The 21,793-nt window shown below is 45.2% G+C and overlaps 1 protein-coding gene across 1 annotated transcript in view; it reads left to right on the forward strand.

Annotated features, from left to right (window-relative positions):
* The window catches only part of LOC149363032 (techylectin-5A-like), a 51,386-nt gene that overhangs the window by 4,575 nt on the left and 25,018 nt on the right, over positions 1-21,793 (forward strand). The window contains exons 2-4 of the mRNA XM_089568421.1: positions 10,337-10,367; positions 12,392-12,534; positions 21,292-21,397. Coding sequence (XP_089424547.1) covers positions 10,337-10,367; positions 12,392-12,534; positions 21,292-21,397 — 280 coding nt within the window. The remainder of the gene's footprint in view (positions 1-10,336; positions 10,368-12,391; positions 12,535-21,291; positions 21,398-21,793) is intronic.

The following is a 21,793-nucleotide window of genomic DNA, read 5'->3' on the forward strand; positions in this document are numbered from 1 at the left end:
AATTTCAGAAATTTCCTGTATAGTCCTACTAGCCTACGTCATATGCGCCTAGACATTTTTTTTTTTGCGATTGTGCAGGCAAGCAGTCAAGCCCTCTACGCCGAGCACTGAGCTCCAGGAGAGTTAGAAAAGGCGGAGACCACTCAGTTAGGATTGTCGCCCCCCGACCAAAACAAATAATCTTGCTTCCACACTCTAGGCCCGAATCGGCCATGACCGTGTTTGCAATAATAGAGAACAAAACCCAAGCCAGGAAATCATTACAAAACAACAGAGATGCACCCATTACGTCTCTAAACTCCAGAATATTATACCAGTGCTTCAGAGTTCCAAGATATACACACACTCGTTACTTTGCTGCTGCTCTCATACGCTGAACTGCTCATTAAAGACGATTCAGCCGGCTGTTTCTATAACCAGAAAGCTTTATTTACCTGGTCGGCATCTATGTACATGTTCGTATTGCTTTTGTTTTGCTTAGGCGACGCCCATGCTATGAGTTTAAAAGAGATGCTGAAAAGTAGTTCATAGAATTTGTTTTTAGTGAAATCGATCTAGCGCCCCATTCTGGATGTGTTAAGATTGTCCGATATCAAGAGGCTTCTTTGTTGCTGACAAAATTGAACTGAAAAATTTTTCGCCACTCAATTCAAGCCTGAGTATTCTATATGAAAAAAGGTCTCCATGGTAACTGTTGGAAGTAAATGGTGCTGTAGTGTAGCCTCTCAGATGCACTCCAAAAACACCAGCGTTGGCACGCGCAGTTTACGTGCAAAGTGGGCCGGTGACGGAGGCATATGCTTTCCTTTTTGATGTCTTCTCTAGTTACTAACATAATACTTTTAGTGAAGCTGACCTGTATATCGTTGGGGTATGGTATCCTTGTGATAAAGGCCTGCTTTGATTTCACCTAAGTGTCTTTTAAAGACGCTGTTTCTAAATCGGCACTCTAACTCTCTAACTCAGCTGGTCAACGGATCTGATAACAGCAATATGACAAGTGTAACTGTACAGCCAATCCTTCTCATCACGAAACATAGCTTTCAGCCATTTGGTAAGCATCGGAATTATGTTGTCCTGAAGCTCGAATGCTGGACATATTCTGGGCATTTCAAGTGGCTTGCCTTTCTCTAAATTTGCATTGGGAGCTGGAATTCACTGAAAAATTATACAGTAGCCTTTGATGCTGATCAATAATGTTGATATCAGTTTGAATGGAAACAGGTCAGATCATTTTTAAGAATAGTCTTAATAGGTTTTGTAATGCTGCTTAGAGTGTACGAATATCGCATAGTTCATGTCTTCGGAAAGACATGTTCACACTATTCATTCTTTTTCTACATTCCATCTCTTTACCAGGAACCGCCACATTATATTCAACATGTTTTCCAACATCATGCTCCCAGTTACCTTTGCCTACGCAATAGCGCTTGGGCAACTACCATCTGGTGTCATCATGGGACGTTTCGAAAGAGGTAAGTGTTTCAATTTGTGAACTCGCCGCAGATTAGCGACGCAGAAATATTAATTTTATCGCGTTCGTAAAGTTAATACAAAATAATAATCTTAATAATATATAATAACTGCCGTCTAGTATTGAGAACATTACACTGAAGACGCCACGGCAATGCTAATAGATGAGCTCATGCCCTAACCAGCAAAACGTTTTCTTCTTGGCATTCTCCTCACGGCTTTGATCTTTCTAAAGCCTGCATTCTGTGTAAAATGTCTTAGTATGCCGGTGCTTAGTGTGCTGTGTGCCGGTGCTTTGTTTCACTTCTTTATAACATTCATGTAAAAGTGGAATATTGCAGTATTTAAAATAAAATTCACGATATAGGTATTATATTTTACAGTTGTAAAACCAAGCATTCCACGGCATATCATAACAATTGTGCCAACAATATGTCATAACACTGGCGTCCCCTCCAAACTTGCCCGGTAGATCAGCTTAAGCTGTCCGCTTGCTCCAGTGTCCAAAAGGTAATGGTTTGTCTGACAGGAGGAGTGGGTTGGGGAGTGAAAGGGTGCAGCGTATATTGGATGTGGGCATTCTTAGATCATGTGGGACGAACGGTTGAGATTCTACAATATTTTGCTTGGAATTATGAGAGTGATGTGATTTTCCCCCCAATCTTCTAGATGATACGCATATAGTGGCCATTTTTCACCACTTATACGGCCCTTTTTTGGTGCCAAATTAAGAAACGAATTTAAAGCAAGAAAGCGAGAAGTCCGAATAGACACCGACATCAATCACAGATAGCGGGCCAAGTGCGCTTCAACTGTTTTCTTACCGCGCCCACGAAGCGTCACCGGTGACCCATAGATTTAGCGCACATTCTTTCAAAACTGCCAATGCATAGCATACACTAATAGGGTAACTTTTGATGCAATTCGCAACCTCCCAATAAAGCGGTAACTTTCTTAACTAGCGTGCGATATTGTCTGATAGCCACACCCTGTTGCAAACGGTCTCAGGGTACTGACGAAATGTAAACGCCCAGAACACGGGGACAAGCAAGAGAGAGACAGGACAAAGCGGCAATGTCTATCTCTTTAGGCCTGTGGGTAATTTACTTCACTGCTAGTAGTGCAGTCAGCTTTAGGTTTATTTGATATAGTGGTTGTTGCACATGGGACGATGAGAACCTCGAGCACCAGCCGCAAATATTAACGCTACCCTCCGAGGAGCACTGTTTTCTGCTTGTTTCTGGTTGACTGATTTTTTTGTGCTACCTAAGATATAATAGCAATGTCCGCAGTACAATAGTTGCTGTTTGCCAAGTGTACAATTTTGCGGACAAGATTTGGCCCCGCCTTCTCTATAGACACAGCCGTTTTGCTTGATGTTACTGCTTGATTAAAGAGCATAACAATATGCAACCTTCATAGTGGCTCTGCATAAGCAGTAAAAACTGAGTAAATGCGCTGAAGTCTTGCGACGAGGTTTCATTGCATAGGCAGCGAACAGCCTGTTACAAGCGCGCAGTTTCTCAGTTCTGGAAGAACCAAGACGTAATCGACGGGAACACGTCTCCGCCGCTGCCGGCCAGTCGGCGGTCGACAGCTACGCGCAGCTGGGCTCTGATAGCTAGCGAATGCGCGCTAGATAGCCGCGGACTGACTGCGAAGCTTAGAAACCGGAACTACTCGGCAAGGCAGCTTAGTGGCCGGGGACCACGTGTTCTATACTTGCCGTTATGCCCGTGTCAGAAGCACGCCGCATGCGGTGCACCATGAAATAGGAGGACTTTTTGCAGGAAGGTTTTCCCAGCTGCTGACAGCCCCACTCGGCCTCGTTTTAGGGAGCAATAAGTGATAGATAGATGGATGCAAAAACTTTATTTCGTCCAAAGCGACCAGGGCGGCCCATTCAACGGCAGGGACATAGACGGCCGGATCTTAGGTGGGAAGCAGGGCATCCACGGCGCTAGAGAAAGATATTGCAGTAGATCCGCCGGGGGTGGCCCTTCTTTTCTCTCGCACAAGATTTGATCACATATCGCCGGGTCGCAATGCCACCTACACTCCGGCTTCACCTTTTGTCGATATGTTTTGCTTAATATCTACGGACTATGGGAAACTCGTATGGAGCCTTCTCCAAACGGATTCCTCGCTTTGACCGATATATTATCATGCGGTGGAAAAATCATTCGGCTGAACTTGTACTTATTTGTAATGGGAGAGAGAGCATCACTTTAATGAAAAAAAAACTCAGCCGGAGCTTAAAAATCGCTGGCATGCTGCTGTGCGTGAATAAGAGAATATGGAAGTTAAAGAGTGACAGTGAGTGGTGCGGTAAAAGTAAAATAATAAAGTAAGAAGTGGACAAGATAAAAAGCGGTCATAAAATTCGTACCACGATGCGTCTGCGAGTAATGATGTAATATATTAAATGAAGGGCATTGCCTGTCAAGTGGGCTAAAAAAGTTCACTGCATGAAAAATGCATTAGGGTAATATGCAAGGTGAAATTAAAGCTTGACGAAATCTCTAATGTCTTTTAAACATGCAAAAAAGGTTCTTTGCTCGCCTCTGTTGCCTAAGGCAGGCTAAACGACCTAATACGCTGATATTTGTTAGATACACTGGGGACAGCTTCTCCATGTAATGTTGATAGAACGCACGCTCCTCAGCATAGGCAGGGCACTCAAGCAGGACATGTTCCGCAGTTTCCATCGAGCAGCGGTTGTCACAAGGCCGACTGTTCCTTTGACCGAAAGGGCATTGCAGCCCGTTTATAAATGCAATTTTCAGGTGCAGTTGGTCATAAGGTTTTTCCAGGTGGCGAAGAATTCTGAGTGAGAGTCCTGATCTGAGATGTTGGTTGACTAAGTGAAGAAGTTGATAGTGATGTGCCGGCAAGCTCCAGAGCCGATAAGTTTCTTGGAAAGGAAATATTTCAATCATTTGGGCCGCATAAAATTTCCTGAAGAAAGTGGGAAGTATCTCCGATGTTGGTGACCTTTTTGGGCAGCTTCATCTACTTTCTTTATTTTCCGGAATGACACAGTGTGCTCGTATCCAATGAAATTGTATGCAGTGGCCTGCGGCAATCGCCAAAGATGCAGATACCACATCTCAGGGTAAACGGGCTGAACACAATTCTTCAGCATTTTTGAGAAGATCTATAGAGATGCTTTGGAGTAGATAAGGATAACCGATCGGTCTGGGATCGGTTCAGGATATATTAAACAGCTTCTTTAATGCCGTGAAGCTCAGCTGTCGTAGAGGATGTCTGCCGCTGCAGCCGCTAAGGAAGGACATGACTTGTTGAGGCAAAGCGAACCCACAGGAAGAAGTTTCTTGAGTAGTTGTACCGTTGGTGAAGACGTGGGTATGCTGAGTATATTCCTTGGTTAAGTAGGGGAGAGTAGGTTGCAGAAGCGCTCCCTGTAGCACGCGATTCATTGCATTCACAGGCTGGAAGAAACTTTTTCACATTTAGAGGCGAAAGTGTACAGGGGTAAAAGGTCAGAGGCATTAGTTTCTGTGGATGTTTAATAGTAGGGAAGAGCAGGATATGCACAGCTTGGCCAAATCCAGAGTTGGAGTGGGTTAGTGGACGCGGTGTAGTAAGTGCTTTTTCCCTTAGAGGACAGGGTGGAGACGGGTACGCCGTTTCCTTGGCGGCAGTCGCATCTAACGGTAGACAGGCTGCTTCCGCTACTGTTCCCGATGGAGAGGAACCCTTTTGGAGGCGAAAGCATATCCGGAGGAAGTTTTTCCGCGCGGCCTCTAGAATCTTCTTGCTTGTTAGAGATAATCTGCGGAGAACCGGTAAACAGTAGTCCACGGTTCCTTCAACAAGGGCTTTTTTAAGTAAAACTGTCTGCCTACAGTTGTCTCCCCATCGTTTTCCCGCCATGGACATGAAAACATGCGGTGCTGCAGTGATCCTCTCCCGGATTTTATTGATCTGAGGTGACTGTGAGAGATTTCTGTCTATAGTAAGGCTTAGGAATCTCTAAGCTACTACATAAGGTAGCGACCGTTCACCTAATTGAAGTAGATATTGGGTTATTGTTTTTCTTGTGAAAGCCATGACAACACTGTTTTCTGGCGGGAGACAAAGACCTCAAGGATCCAGGTACATCGTAATGTGCCGTAAAACTCTCTGAAGACGTTGGTGGGCAATACAGCGCGAACAATACGCGTGCCTGATGCATATATTGTAAGCATAAATCTTTGCGCGTACTGCTTCGGAAAGCCTCTTCTTACGTTCATAAAGGCAATATTGCGCAGCAGAGGGCTTACCACCGCTTCCTTTCCTTGCAACTCGCCTGCGAAAAGCACACAGACTGAAATGCCTGCAAAGTTGAAGGTTGGCCATCATTTTTAGCTGTAATTCGTGTACCTTCTTTCAAGGAATGAGCCTCAATCGATACCAATTCCTAATTCGGGGTTTCTTTCCTTACAGCTTCCTTGTATTCATCCCAGGCCTGTAGATTTTGTAAGGAATTCCTTAGCCGCAGTCTGCGCGCGGGCAGCTGATGTGAGGTCGGGGTAATGGTGACTTCCTCGTGTTTCCAATTTGGTGAACCAGCTAAAGCTGTGTGCAAGTGAACTCATTACAGAGGTCACGTCGATGCTGATGGCAGTCGTACGGCCTCTGAGGTAGGTTATGCTGCAATCAGTGATCGCGCTCAATTGAACGGGTTGAGAAAAGTTCTGAACGCTTGGCACCTCGGTCACATGTATGTGAGCTGCCCCAAATTTCATTGTGAGGCATTGAAGTCTCTACAGAGAATAGGCGGAGAGGGCGTTCTTGCTATCTAGTTTTCAAGCTTCCAAGCGTCGAATGCCGTGCCTGGATAAACACACTCCAACCAGACTGCGCTCTTTTCTAGCAATTACTGTTACGGCGCACGTGTATTAGTTGCCACTGTTAGGCGGGACATCAACCAAGGAGGCCGGTATATCATTGCGAAAACCTATTAGTCATCATCTTACGTCATCTGTCCTTGTGAGTAGCGAAAATAGTATCCGCGCAGTCGCAAATTTTCCTCGACGCGTGATTCAGAGGTGACTATGAAAGCGAAGTGGTGCGCTGGCATGAGCTGCCGGAAATCGTACAGTTTGGAGCGTAAACCACGATCATTCTTTGAAAAATGGTTGATGTGCGAAAGATGCTGACGGTGTTCAGCTTTGGTGAAGCTGTCTTTGCGGAAACCATGATTAGTGATGTCTTGTAATACGCCAATGCGGAGCGTAGCAGGCCGACACCAACGGCTGCATTGCAGGTAGAGCTTCTACTCCTGAGAGACACCTTGTGACGAACGGTTAGCGCAGGCGAGAGGTAGATGGCTGGAAGTAGCATCGGAGTCAGTACGCATCTGATTTCTTGTTCAGTGCTTCCGTTTTGCTGCCTTTCGCTTATTGTCCTGTCGGGTTGCGGCGCCTTAGACTAAGAGCGAGAGAGGCTGTTTGTCACTCTTGTGTGGAGTGTTGCGACAGCTTTGATGGAGGAGAAGCAACGGACTTCCAGTGCCTCTTTTTGTCATCAGTGTCGTATATGTTGTCAGCTGTTTCTTCATTTCCCGTTGACTGATTTTGCGAGAAATGTGACGTATTCGTGAAAACCACGTCAGCGTTAGAGGATGGAATAGGGCGCTTGGGTGGTTTCCCTTGTGCTTGCTCTACTGTGCGAGCCAGTGGAGCAGCTTTTTTTTAGAACGCATTCCGTATGGAGCAGGGTGTGAGCCAGCGCATTTTGTGGATTTTGGCTTTGCTCTGTAGGTGCAATATTTGTGGGAATGTGGGCCAACACACACTTTGCAGCGCACGGGGCCGGTACCAATTCTGAATATTTGTGGCGATAACCCTAGCATTTGCAGCATTGTGTTGCTGCTCCGGCGTATGCAGTTGCGGGAAAATATAGCACCCATGCGTATCTCGTTTGGGCAGTGGTGCATCTTTAACGAATTCCAAAATGGCAGAGCCACAGAGCACCTTTTTGACTATTGGCACCGTCCTCAGGAGTGCAAGCAGTTATCCTCCGCGCTGAGGGAACGCCTTGGTCACGTAGATACTCCTGAACATCTTTTTCTAGTAGGTCACAAGTACGTCTTGAATTCTGCCCTAACTGGCCTTGTAAGAGTATGGGTCTCAGGGCTGTACAACTTCTCCAGCCAGCTTAGTTACTGTGAGTAGATGGTTGGCACGGAGAGTGTCGATACTGTAAACATCAAGCTGCCGTCGTTTTCAAGGCGATGGCAGAGAACTTTCTCTTGAGCCGACGCCACAACCGTCGAAGTCACGATATTAGGGTTGGATTTCTGTAGGCACTGTGCTTCGGTTGGCCTGAAGAATACACGAACGCCAGCAGCTGTTTTTCCTCTCGGACACAACCGTAAAGGATGTGTGGTCGATGTCCTCTGCATGGTAAAGGCGCGTCACTGGCTTGTTCGCCGCCCTGTTTCTTGCTCGCAGCAACGTTTTTAGATCTCTTTCAGTTCGAAAGCTGCGGTGCGCGGATTGTCGCCTTCCCGTTTCCTGCCGCGCGGTGGCGCTCGCCACGCTGTTTGCCCGACCAGCGTGGCCCTTCGCGCCTACGCCATCGTCGCCGCCGCCTGATTTGGAGCAGCCAGCAGATATCAGCATGGAATATATCAGCTCTCCTGTGCCAGTTGTTGGCAGTGACCTTATCTTACAGTATACAAAAGCTTCAAGCAAGGGTGCTTAAAGCATCCCACCAAAAAGATGCTAGAGTTTACTAACATTGTAAACTAAGCAATCTCGAATTCTTTGAAAGAAGGTCCCGTTTTTGGGGACATTTTTTGGGAGGTGCTAGACGAGCTGCAATTGCAAAACCTTGCTCGGCTTGGATGTGCAGAGCATATGGCCACTTTTACATGCCAACTGCTGCATTTTGTCATAGTGAAACGCATGCACTTCTATGCGAGAGACAACCGTCGGCTGGAGAACAGAGAAAAGGTTATTGCAAATAAAAAAGCTCGCCTTCTGTAGCCATTCCCTCCGTGCTTCCGATTTAGTGTGTCTGCATTTAATGCTTGTCTGTGTTCAATGAAATTAACATTCTAAAAATGAAAGTGCAGGACGCTGCTCCCGTCTCTGCGATCATTGCAAATAAAAAGCTCTTCTATAGTTATTCCCTCCCTGCATCCAGCTAAGTGTGTCTGCATTTTTAGTTGTGTTCACTGAAATTGGCATTCTGAAGAACGTGCAAAATGCTGCTGGTATGTGCGGTGCTTCGTTGATAATATAGCGCGGAATTTCGTGACTGATCTAGAAGTGGAACATCGCTAGTTTTAACCTTTCATTGATGTTTCGTGCATTCTACCGAAAAAATATTGATAGCTTTACTCCAACATACGCATAGCGCTAAACGTCGCGAACGCGATGCGATAAAGCGCAATGCAAACGATTGGTATTTTGCGAACTGGCATCACCCTGCGCTTTATCTCACCCTTACTAGCCAGGCGAAACATTTATTTAACCATCAGACTGAAGTTCCAACGTGACAGCTACAAAAGTGCAGCAAATTTGAGTTCGACGTGTTCGCTCCCAATGTTATCGCGGATGAGAACAGGCTGTCACAGCAACTGCCAAGCGCGAGCGCTCCTGCGGCTCCGGGCCGACAGCGACAGCAGCCCCGCGTGGTGAGTGGAAGCGGACGGGGGCCGCTTTCTCGGGCTCGGCCCGGGGGAGCTTGCAAACTGAAAGGGATCTAAAAACGTTGGCTCGCAGTGTCCTGTTATCTGACCGCCACTACAGGGGCCGCTGCACTAGCCGTTACCGCTGCTGCCATCAGTTCCGCATGGAGTTCAGCTGGCGGTGATGCTCCTAGTCGGGGTTTATATGGCGCCGAGCTAGGAGGTCTCTGGAAATGCTTTTCCCGGTGGCCTTCCCCCTCACCGGGACACCACAGTCTAGAACAAAGAGATTACAGGTGCCATGGGTATGGCCCTAAAACATGAGGAATGTTATGGAAGGATAACACAAGAAACCGCGTGCTTTCGCTTGATGATCGTTCGAAGCTTGGGATCGGCAGTCTTCTTTTCATCGAGCGCGGTTTGTGGGGAAGCTCACTTGAGGAATTCCGCACCATGTCGGGGCTGATCATCGTCGAGAAATTGACCGATCTGCGCCATTAACGACAGAGATGAAACCAAAGAGGACGATTTGTTCTTTTTTCTTGACATTTCCATACTCGCTTTTATAGTGGTCAGCTGGGTAGTGTGATTCGACACGGTCGGATAAAGTGATAATCGTCGATATTCGCTCGCGATCGTGCATTAGAGAATTTTCGATGATTAATAAATTTTAAGGCGGAAGCCTTTAATGCCTCATCGTTGTAAGCAGGAGCTGTCGACAGAAATGTCACGCTTTTCAATTGGTCGAAACGGTCGTGACGTCACAGTGCGCGAATTTCAAACGGGGCCAATTGTACTTTGGCTACTAACCATGCCACCAATTAAAGGGATCGTATAGTGATGCTCCAAGTAAGTTCGACTGAGTTTAGTTAATTGCTTACTTAACCAATTAGTCTAATTAACCTTTCTAGCCAGACCAGATAAATAAAAGCGAGTAAGAAATCGGCCGAGCTTGGGAATCGAACCCCGGTCTCCGTAGTGCGAGTCGAGCACGCTACCACTCCGCCATGCCAGCTTTTTTTTTTTCTTTATTGCCTTCAAAGGCGTGGGAATACAGTGCATTACAACATATGTGACTATTTACATGGCTATTTACATGGCTACAGCACTCCTCCCTTCCAGCGACCATTCCAACTTCTTCAGTTGGGATAGATTCTGGAAAAGGGATACAATTTCTTCGTCAAAACCTCGGTCTTTTAACACATCGAAAATTTTCAGGACACTCTCAACAAAATATTGATACACAGATGTGGCTCCAGGATCGCAATGGCGATATGCCATGGCACTACGCCACACAGCATGCAAGCCAAGTAGAAAAATGGTGTCATATGGAGCTCCATCGTCTTCGACAGGCAGAAACCTAATGCCGTGCGGAGTGAGCGGCAAATCTTTCTTTATGGTTCGCTGCAACACGTCCCAAAAGAAGATTGCATTATTACAGTCGACAAAAACATGGTCAATTGTTTCCTCCTTTCTACACAGAAGGCAATGGGCGCCCCACGGGACATACATGTCTCTTTCATGTAACCAGCTTTTAACAGGTAAGGTACCTGTGTGCAGCTGAAAGAAAGAAGAAAGTTTTTGCTGAAGGCGTTACCCCTCCGCCATGCCAGCTCGATGGTTTGGAATGAACAAAGGTGCGTCTACTGATTACGATGTCTTCGTTCACTCCCATCTTCCTCCCTTCCCGTTACGGCGAGGTTTAGGTGATGCTCCTGTCCACCGAGATATGAGAGACAGAGACATTTCCTTTCCTCAAAATCCAATTTACCGACGAGCAAGGCGTACTGGTCCGCCTTTCAGATTGGTCCAAATTGTCGTGACGTCACCGCACGCGAATTTTGACGGGTGTCCACCGAAATATGTGAGACAGTTACTGCGCAACTTCCTTTCCTCAAATACAATTTTCGACTAGTGTCTACTGAGATATGTGAGACTGTTGATGCGTAATTTCCTTTCCTCAAATACAATTTTCATTTTCTTCATTACGGCCCCTCTTTCTTCTTTCACTCGCTCTTCCTGCCTTCCTGCACCGTGCGGCTCAGGTGTCCACCGAGATGACAGAGAATTACAGCCCCATTTCCTTTCCTCAAAAAGCGTTGCGTTCAAAGTGCAACGCATCGCGCCGACCGGGTGGTGGCGTTCCTTGGACTCCGCGGCAGCGCTACAACACGCTGTCGCGTTCCACTCCTAAAGGCGAAGCTTAAGCGTCATTAAGTGGCAGTTAATTAATGCACCAACAAAATGTGCAGTGAACAATCGCGTAGCAGAATGCAGCACTCAGGCTTTCGCCTTTCACCACTTTAGCCGCTAAAGTTCCTCGTAATTTTTTAATACAAATTTCTTGAATTTAAAATTTACAAATAAGAAACGTAGTGGCTTTGTAATATCTTTCATCATATTCAAACGCCTTTTGAGCATTCACTCTCATGGTCAATAAGTTTCTTCATTTTCAAATTATTGTTAGGTATTACATTTCCACGTTCGCCGTTTATTGTACATATCATTAAGTGGGACGTTTGTTTTATTTAGTAATGCTTCTACATTCATGCACGTCTCTCAAAAAATATTTAGAGAACAATCCTGAATCTGCAAAGCAGAAAGAAATAGCTTCTTTCTCTAAGGCATTAATGATTTCCTCTTCACTCACACTGTGGGTAACGACGTACATTGAATGTGTCGCGCTTTATGCAATGAAGCAAGGAATATTTTCGTGCCTTTCAGAATTTTTAATACATGTTCTCTTTCGTTTGATCATGACAGTTTTTTTTTGCAATATCTTCTTTAATTTTGTGTCAGACAATTAAAATTTGGCATCACTGCCTAATGTTGTGGCTTAAGGATTGCGCTCTAATGTAGAATATTCATTTAGTATCAGTCCCCTTGTTTTATGAAATTGTAATTAACATACTGTAAGGCTAATGTAATAAATGAAACAACAGAGATGCCCCGCGGTGGCTCAGTGGTTACGGCGCTCGGCTGCTGACACGAAAGACGCGGGTTCGATCCCGGTCGCGGCGGCCGAATTTCGATGAAGGAGAAATTCTAGAGGCCCGTGTACTGTGCGATGTCAGTGCACGTTAAAAAACCCCAGTTGGTCGAAATTTCCGGAGCCCTTCACTACGGCGTCTCTCATAGCCTGGGTCGCTTTGGGACGTTAAACCCCAATAAACCAAACCAAACCGAAACAACAGAGACGGCGACTTTTCCTTTGCAACGAAGTAGTTGGGCGCTATGGAAGAAGGAAAAAACACTGTGTTGTTCGTTTTCCAGTTGAGTATAAGCCTCGACACTGCGGTGACATTCTTCTAGCCGGCCACTACACAAGTGGAGTGTACACCGTGTTCCATAATGCAGCCGGTTCATGGGGACAGAGAGTATACTGTGACATGGACACCGACGGTGGAGGCTGGACGGTGAGTGTAACCCTCGAGTGACACTTCTTCGAAAGAGTGAGTTCAAAAGCCCATTGCTTTACATTGACTCGAGAGCCCTTTGCATCTCTAGACGTTTGCATCTCTAGACGTTAAGAAAAAGTGGAGTGAAAGGCGTGCATGGGGCACCTTTATATCTTACGTTTCATGCTCGCTATAATACTTTTGCCAGGACTGACCTTTTCGATGAGTTAGATTGTGGCTTTTGTATTCGCCCATGGGCGTGCAGAGTTATTTAAGTAATCTTGCGCGAACTATGTACGTAAATGCCGTGATGTGAAGTTACTATATGGAGTGAGCACACGCATGAGCTCTCAGATGATGTACAGCAGGCTGGTACTGTTCGAAGAAATCCCATACACGCGCTTTGCAACTGACAGAGGTGGCAGTAAAACCGTGGGCGCCACCTCTTCATAGCCGTGAAAGATGAGGAATGCAAGCACGTCACTCTCTAAACTGCGCTGCATTGATGAGTGTGAAAAACCCCCACGTTCCTACTAGTGCGTTAATTTAATCCTATATTTGGGTGGCCGACACTTATGAAGGCAGGCATCGTCCTCATTACTCATAACGGTCCCCGCCACAAACAACTGAGCGAGATGTGATGCAGTGTAGAAGAGGAGGACAAAGTCTTCAGCAATGCTACTCGGAAGAATGTTTTATGTGTTATTTGTTGCACAGCTTTAAAACTGTTGCACGCCCATGCAGTTGGCATCACAAACACATACACAAAAAATGAAACATGCGTAGTGTCTTTAAGAGTAATATTTGGAGACTATCGTTTGCACTTAAGTCAACATTTTCAATATAATGAGTGTTTACGCCTCGCTTTCTTCTGAAACGTATTTTACTGCTTTCACAAGGTACATGTCGCACCATCGCATCACCCTGCAACCTAATGTTTGAGTTCACGAGAGCCTGGTGAGGCAGGCATCGGTGGTAATGGACATTGCAATGCGTTGGCAAGACTCTTCAGCGAGGGTCACCGCGAATCCGCTGCCGAACGATTTTCGACAATTTCATCCTTGGTTCTTTTTGGGCGTCATCTCTGAGCTAACTTCCTTACGACTTAACCAAAACGATGCGCGTATCTTTTCAAAGTTTCACTCTGGCTGTTTACTCACTTCACCTTCTTCTTGCCCATTTCAAGACCACTTCCGGCTAGTCCGTACACACTGACTAGGAATGCGCAAAAATGATGCTCAGATAGGCGTAAAATCCCGTCTCATCTAGCGCACTCTCCAATGAGAATTGTGTTTGCTGTGTGAAAATGGTATGAATAATTGATTTTCCCTCACGGGGGATATTCCGGGCTCAAAGGACATGTTCCAATTCGTTTAAGGAATTGGCGCGGTGTGCTTGTGGAATGTGTTCCATGCCTGCAGGTAGCCTATTAAGGTAGTGTTTTGGAAATAATTTTACGACCATGTAGGATGTAATTAGTAAAATGCAGGAGTTTTGTTAACGCTACAGCGTTAAGGAGCTCGTGTCGCAGAAAAGCCGGCGTCGGCGTTATTGACCACGAGAGAACAATCCTCAGCGAAGCAACCTACCTTGACATGTGGGAGTTAAATGAATTACTGACCGAAAGTGGTTGCTCGTGAAGAGCAACCTTTGTGCCATAACACCCACGAGCGGCAGCGCCTGCCATCGAAGGGCAGAGGCGTACCGCTCAGCCGTTGCACCCCAGCGCCAGTAGCGGTTTGCGGACTTGCAGGGATCTATGAAAGTAAAGTCGAGAGTGACCATTTCCGCATATATGAGCATTTGGCCATTAACTCTGTCGAGTCGTACTCTGTAGGCGGAATTTAATGTTCCCTCAATTTTTTTACTTATTAAGGACGATATATATTTCGGTCCTGTGCTCTCGCCGAGCATTTTCTTGAGCCTGCTGCATGATGAAAGCTTTTGATGAAGCGACGAAGAGGCGAAGTGATCTCATGCAGAAATTTTATGATACGGTCATACGGAGCAAGACGCAGCGGCGGCGGAGTGCTCCGCACGGCACGCGATTTTGGCTAAGCTGTGGTCGTTATTCTGAAAATTGGCCTCCATAGAATATTTCAGGTTTGTATATAGTCTACTATTTTGTTGTGAAAAGCAGGATTTATATTAAAAGGATCGTCTAATTGTTTCTGAGCTTAGCCGTTCAATTCAGGTCGATACCAGACTATCCTGAAACCGTAACTATAGTAGGATACAACTTAAAAAAAAAACAGCAGTTGCTAACACTGGGCCGCGGTCCGCGGCGTCTTGTATTACTCCGCTGCCCAATCGCAACAGTAAGCGAAATCAGCTTTTCAATGTTTGGCTATATGAAACAATCCGCGTATCCAAATTCTAGAGCTCATAATTTTTTTTCTTGTGATAAGCTTCTTGTTTATGTAACAAGAAACGTTTAAGCAGCAGCTGACTACTTTTTCGTCGAGGAGGAATTCTGTGCGCGGAGGCTGAATGTGGGCGGAGCTTCACTGCAGACTTAAGTTGTATCCGACTATAGAGAAATGCAAGCAAATTATATCCCATGTTTGACGAACCACGATGACGCTGTGACAAAACCAAGTTGGGGTTTGCGCACAGAACATGACGCGGCTTGCTTCATAGGTGCGGCGGTCTTTCAAGCGTGTTCAGAGATGAACAAGGGCAACAGTTAACTCCGAGCAGCATAAGACCAATTGATTTTTGCGGAGGTGTTATGAGATTGAGGTTAACATTTTCTGTTTTATTGAGGGGTTAGTAGGTTGCTAATGAAACTAGAAAAAAAAGCGTTTCCTTCAGTTGTCTGCATACTGTTATCGCAGAGGAAGCACACAAATCAAATTTAAGTTTGAATTAGGCATAAATCGAGGCGGACCATAACATCCAAACAGGAAATTTTTACCATCATGACGGAAGAAGTACCGTTATAGAATGGGAAATAAATCTAGTGTTTATATGCAGATGACACTCAATTGACGATGGGTATTAAACCAGACGATTAAGTGGTTTTTCTTCCTAATGAAGGAATAAATCTCTACAGCACGAGATTTGAAACAGTATCTGTCTCAGTGAACCACCAATTCGATAGATTTGTTCTTTGTGTGCATGTGTCCACCGCTGGGCGCAAATCCTATTCAGATATGCGATGCGGCAATGCCACGTCAATCTCCAACTAACTTCACTGCCTCCGAGAAACGACTGGCGGGGATGGGCGCCGGCGGTTCTCGATATATACGAAGCCGGGAACAAAGTCCGAGGTTTCGTTCGTCATTTTACATAAAAAAGACTCTTCGTGTGTTATACCCCGTGGCTCGCGATGGCATTGCAGTGTTATTTCTCAACCTGGAAGTGAGAGTGCGTGTATAGTTTCAGAAAGTTGTCCCGGCGCTAAACAGTTTTTATTTTTGCTGAGAAACGGCACTTATAATTAAGTTTGCAAGTAGTCGCTTCTGGGTCGCTTCTGGATTCTTGAAAACTTGGATGCAGATGAAAAAATAATTGCATCAGTTAACAAATGTAGTATATTTGTAAAGGCCTTCTTTTGAATAAATGTATTTTCTCCGCAAATATAATCCTGCCAGTGGAAGCAAGAGCCTTAGTGTGCGCATTTTTAGTAAATAATTGTTCAGGAACCGCACCTAGACGAAAAATGTGTTTCCGTGTGTGGTCAGGTATTTAGATGCCTTGTCCTGTCAGAAAAAATAAACTGTCGATAACGACATTTTGTTGAAAAATAGAAGCCCCTAAGAGCACAAAAATGTCAAGATTATCTCGCTTTTTAAAACAAATTTGGAGTCTGAATTTCGAGACAGAACTTGTTCGCAATGTTGTCGTAAGGCTTGTTTCAGCCCTGTTAGTCCTATAGTGGAAAACTGCCCTTGCGCTCTTTTTAATTAAGTCAAACATTATATTTTTGAAGAAACGGCCACATTAAGGTCCAGGAATGGGTATGTGGGCAACAGCGCTAGACAAAAAGAAAATAGCCAAATGGTCAGATCATTGAGTTGGCTGTCCATTCAACGACCCTGCCGCAATCACTAACGCCAACACAGAACGTTCTTTTAAGTGCTTTATCTGCATAGTGAAGGCCTAATTGCCATTGAGTAAATATTCTGCCTGCTTGTGATTGTACCTATACGATGGTGATGGCAAAGGGTTACATCTAACGTGCCTAATGTGGTATTCCCGGAAACACTTCGGCGAAGTAACCATTGTATAAAACATAGTGAAGGCTTTCATGCAGCACAGCTGTGACTTATTTTGCTTCCGAGCATCGGTGAATAAGCTTAATGGCACCCCGCGTGAAGCATGCGAAATAGTCGTCAATTTTTGAGGCGCCAGAAAGGCTGAGTAGTATGACACCTTAAGATGCAACCTACATTACAAGGTGCCAGAACTAGTAACCAGGATGCTGTGCATAAGTTTACGCCGTCGACGGGGTACGAGAGAAAAAATCGTTTGCCGATATTTTGGCATTACTATTCAGTGAGAGGGCCACCAGAAAGAGAGCCTTTCTTGCAGGAGTAGTGGCAAGCTTCGAAAATTTGAGTGCCGTATATATTGGAGCCGTGCATGTTCGAGAAAGATCCATGGGATGCGCCTTTTTTATTAATGGGGTGAGGAGGATAGCAGAAACCACGGTAAATTGGTGCAATATGTATTTCCGATACTGAGAAGGCATTTGCATTGTTCTCCCAGTTGACACGTCCCTTCGGAGGCTTTTTAAAGAATACTGACATCGTTCAAAGACGAGCCTTTCTAGCTCTCGGTTCCTCTGTTCTCTTAAAATGGCGTCCACACATGAGAATGAATTCTTCAGAGCAGCATGAGGCCCATTACATGTCAAGGTTTTTACAATGAAAGCCTGCCACATAGCTGCTCCCTTCCTTGAATCAGGGACCAAATCTTTACCAATCAACGAGAATTTCACTAGGGCCGCAAGCATGCAGTGACAATGAGGGACTAAAGTCTGCTCTGTAGACCTGTATGTTTCGCTTCGGGTATATCTATACCATGCTTCTAAGTCGATTCATCAAGCCTTGTAAGAAGTAGGTGGTGACGCAAGGGCTCTCAGTGCGTAGAGGACGGGTACTTAAATATTTAACTAGCTTGGTCAAATGTTTAGGGGAATCCCCAAAGTGGAGTAGATTTGTGATAAGGGAGTATACTCACTGACATCCACCCGAGCGCAGCCATACGGCTACAAAGGAAAGCTATACTCAGCTATACTAGCTTACCCTGGAAAGCTATACCCTGGAATAAAATACCCTGGAAAGCTATACCCTGGAAAGATATACCCTGGAATAAAATACCCTGGAAAGCTATATCCTGGAAAGCTATATTTGCTTGTGCGGACCGTGACTGTTCTGCGAGCCGGTACCATGTGACGGAAGCAAGTTGGCAAAAGGGTGAGGCTAAGCGCATATCCAAAATTCGCGTACAACTGGACCCTAGCTTGTTCCTTTTAAGGTCGTCGCCCCATATTAGCGCTCTTCAGAAGAACTGGCTGCGAGAGTAGGCGAGTGGTTTTGCTAGTATTTTATGTTCCACAGATCAACGTTGTAGCAACCAACCGAGAGATTAAAATTTATAGATAGGTCCTACTCCAGTAATCTTGAGAAGACGTAAAAAGCATTGATCGTTAATAAATACTTCCAGACGTAGACAATTTTTAGCATCCCTAAAAGGGCAGTTATCAACACTCGTCACCATCACCATGAACACTATTAGCGCACTATGGAAGCATAACCTCTTAAGGTATACAAGGAGGCATTTTTGATAGCTGTTCCAAATTATGCATTTCCATACTTGCTACCGCAATGGCATGTGAAGAAATGACATATATTAAGGTCCTGGCCTAATTAATATTACGAACGATGTGCACAACTGGACTTCATTTTTAACGGAGAAACACATGAAAGGAAGGAACGAACTAGACAGCAAAGAGCGCTAACTAACAACTAGGTTTTTATTGACAGATTACTTGCTTTTAAACAGTCCTCAGAATCGATTTCGGCAACTTTCGAGAAATGCGAAAAAATCTCGTTGCAGACAGTTAAGACACAAGAAAAGAAAGTTATTGAGCAGTTAAAATTGGATGGTCTACTTCACTGTGTTTGCAAAGGTGAAAAGTTATGCATGGAAATATTTTTTTTTAGCTCGAAGGCGTACAAGTACGCCTGTTATTTCAGAGTAATTGTTTCAGAACGGGATTCCTGGCAGCATACTCTATCTAGATCATTTCAGCAAATGTCTGGGGTGTTGCAGATTGACGATACTTTTAGGGTGAAAAAATTCTGATGCAATAACTGGATTTCCGAAATGCAATGTGTACAACACGCGTAGCACTTACCACTGACTTGTAGTTGGCATCTGAAGAAATTACGGACGACAAATTTCAAAATACTGCTTATAAACTGCTCATAAGAGGGAGTGTACTTCCTTATTGTCAAAGCAGATTGTATAAGTAATCAATTTTCATCCATTTTTGCCGACATTGCTCAATGTTTTTTGTTCTTTCCTGATAATGGGATGATCATTACTGTCTCTTTCAAGCGTTTCTCAGTTGAGTGTAGGTGTCGACAAGCCTCCAGAAGAATTTTTGCCTGCACCCGCAGCATTGCAAATATACCATGCAATGTTGAAATATATTTCTCATTCAGATTCCATGAGCACCGCCTGCAGAGTAGCTTAACAAATTCGAGCTAAAATAGCGAGAATTGTGCCTAGTAAGTTGTTCATGGTGGCTCAACACGCTTAACCTTTAAAAGAACGAGATGAAGACACAACACAGAGGGCAAACTTACAACTGGTGCCGGCCGTGGTGGCTCAGTGCTTACGGTGCTCGGATGCTGACCCGAAAAACGCAGGTTCAATCCCGGCCGCGGCGGTGGAATTTCGTTGGAGGCGAAATTCTAAGGGTCCGTGTACTTTTCCATGTCAGTCCCGGTTAAAGAACCCCAGGTGGTCCAAAATTTCCGGAGCCCTTCACTGCGGCGTCCCTCATACCCTGAGTCGCTTTGGTGCGTTAAACCCCCAAAAACCTAAACCTGAAATTTACAACAGATTTTAAAAGAGGAATCGGTTATTCTTTCATACAAAAGACATGAGCGTCATCAGTAGCACTCAAAGAAACGAGTGAACATATTGATACCAGAAATAGTAAGCAGATCCACACTACAAACACAGTCATCCCGATGGCCGAAGCAGGCCAACTTTTCTCGTACAACAACGACACATTGCTGATACAGCTTTCGGAACCGGTGGATTTCATTTCAAAAACTTCTGCAATCTCTCTTTCTGTTTCGTTATTGGAAGATGAAATGTTTGTGGTTCTTTCGAACATAGGCTTGCATTTTTTGCAGCGATGACTGCGTCGCCAGCTTTCCTGAATGCGTGATGGCGTTACAGTTGTTACCGTGCTCACCTAGCCTTTTATGTATAAAAGAATAACCGTTTCCTCCATTAAAACCTGTGGTAAGCTCGCCCTCTGAGCTGTTATCTCTCGTTCTGCGAAAAGTTAGGTGTGTTGAACCGCCATAATTGACCTGACACGAAGCCCATGGAATTTCGGGCCAGGCTACCTACAAAATAAGTTCAGAATTTGAGACCACGGACAGTGCTCATTGCTGCACTTTCAGAGATGAAAAGCGTTTACATTAGGAAGTATGAAATTAAGCCCCCAAGCTCCTTGGCTTATCTCTGGATTGGACGTGTTTTGTCTATCATTAAATTTCATTTCCTTTGCTGGTTGGTAGAACTTACATTATCGGAACTTAATTACGAGCACATCCATATGCCGCTTCACGCTGCCAGTTCGTCTGAATTGCTCTAATATGGAGTTACGTCCTTAAGCATCAGTGGTCTAGCGGAGTATGTGTCAGCAGTGCGGGATGTTGGAGCATGCTGTAAGCCTCAGTTTATTTGCAAACCGGCTCCATGATACGAAGCTGAAGCGCAGAAAAGTCGCTGCTTGCGCAATATAGTTGCAGATTTGGGAATCTGTACGTTCATGTTGTAGATATGTTAGTCGCGCTAGACGAAGCTGGATTGAATGTATCATGAAATGCCCATGGTCTCGGCCGAAGGAAATGCGTCTCAGACAATGTCACGCGGTTAGTGACGTCCTCCTAACATCGAAAAACTCTAGGGATTTATGCGTGCATGCCCATCACGGCACAAGCTCTGAACGCGAGACCATACCAATCCTACGCAGAAGTGATCCTTGGTTCACCATATGTATTTCAAGATAGGGTGTAGTTTCGGCGACACGCTGACGAGGAATGAGTGTATTCTTACTTTTCGGGGGTGCGCGTACTTTGTTGTGAGCCTGATTATCGTCACACAGAGGAGATAAGTCGTTGGAAACTGCTACCACTAAGGAGGCGACTTCTGTGTCAGAAGTGGGTCAAATCAGGATACCAGCACTTCCCTCATGGTCTGCACCCAAAACACAGAGCGCTACGAGGTTCGGGCAGATTCATCCGGAGCGACTGCACATTGCGGTGAACCTGTGGTGTACACCTCATAATGCGCGCGCCGCAGTAATAAAAGATAACTTTGCGACTAAGAAAAAGCTACAAAGCGGGCACGAACTTGTTGTGGCTAGCATAAGGTACACTGGGGTTAAGTTCCACCGCACTGTGTCGTTTAGAGGTGAACTGACACGCTGCTATGCATGACATCCCAGAATATAATAGGGAGGAGGGGTGCAACATTTGTTTGTACCCAGGTAGTAAAGTCCGTTCTCTGAACTTTCAGGTCATCCAGAAGAGAGGACAGTACGGTAACAACGTGTACTACTTCTACAGGAACTGGGCCGAGTACGCGACAGGTTTTGGCGATCCGGCCAAAGAATACTGGATTGGTAAGTAGCGAAGAAATAACTAATTTTTGAGGTATATAATGGTGTGTGTGTCGCTTGACGAGAGTAAAGAGATTACTGGTAAATGCAATTTTCTTTCATCCAATATTATTCACAAATTTTTACTTCTGGTCATGGTAAGCATAGAATTGGGGTATTTTGTGAGCTGGGACTGTAGCTGTATAAACCAAGATTTCTCACTTTAAAAAATCCGTTGATCTGCAAGGGGTGCTAACAGACAGCGAATTACACCTCCAGAAGCGTTTGCTTTACAACAGGGGCTTAGGTCAGTGCTTAGGCGGCGGTGAAAACACGGCGGCGCAACAGAATTCCTTGTCTGTCGGAGTCAGCAGGCTCTTGATGTGAGCGATGGCAGTGCAGCTGGGCTAGCGCCCTTCT

The sequence above is a fragment of the Amblyomma mixtum genome, chromosome 2 (assembly GCF_055824585.1).
Source record: "Amblyomma mixtum isolate Tamu chromosome 2, ASM5582458v1, whole genome shotgun sequence".
In the NCBI taxonomy this organism is placed as follows: Eukaryota; Metazoa; Arthropoda; class Arachnida; order Ixodida; family Ixodidae; genus Amblyomma; species Amblyomma mixtum.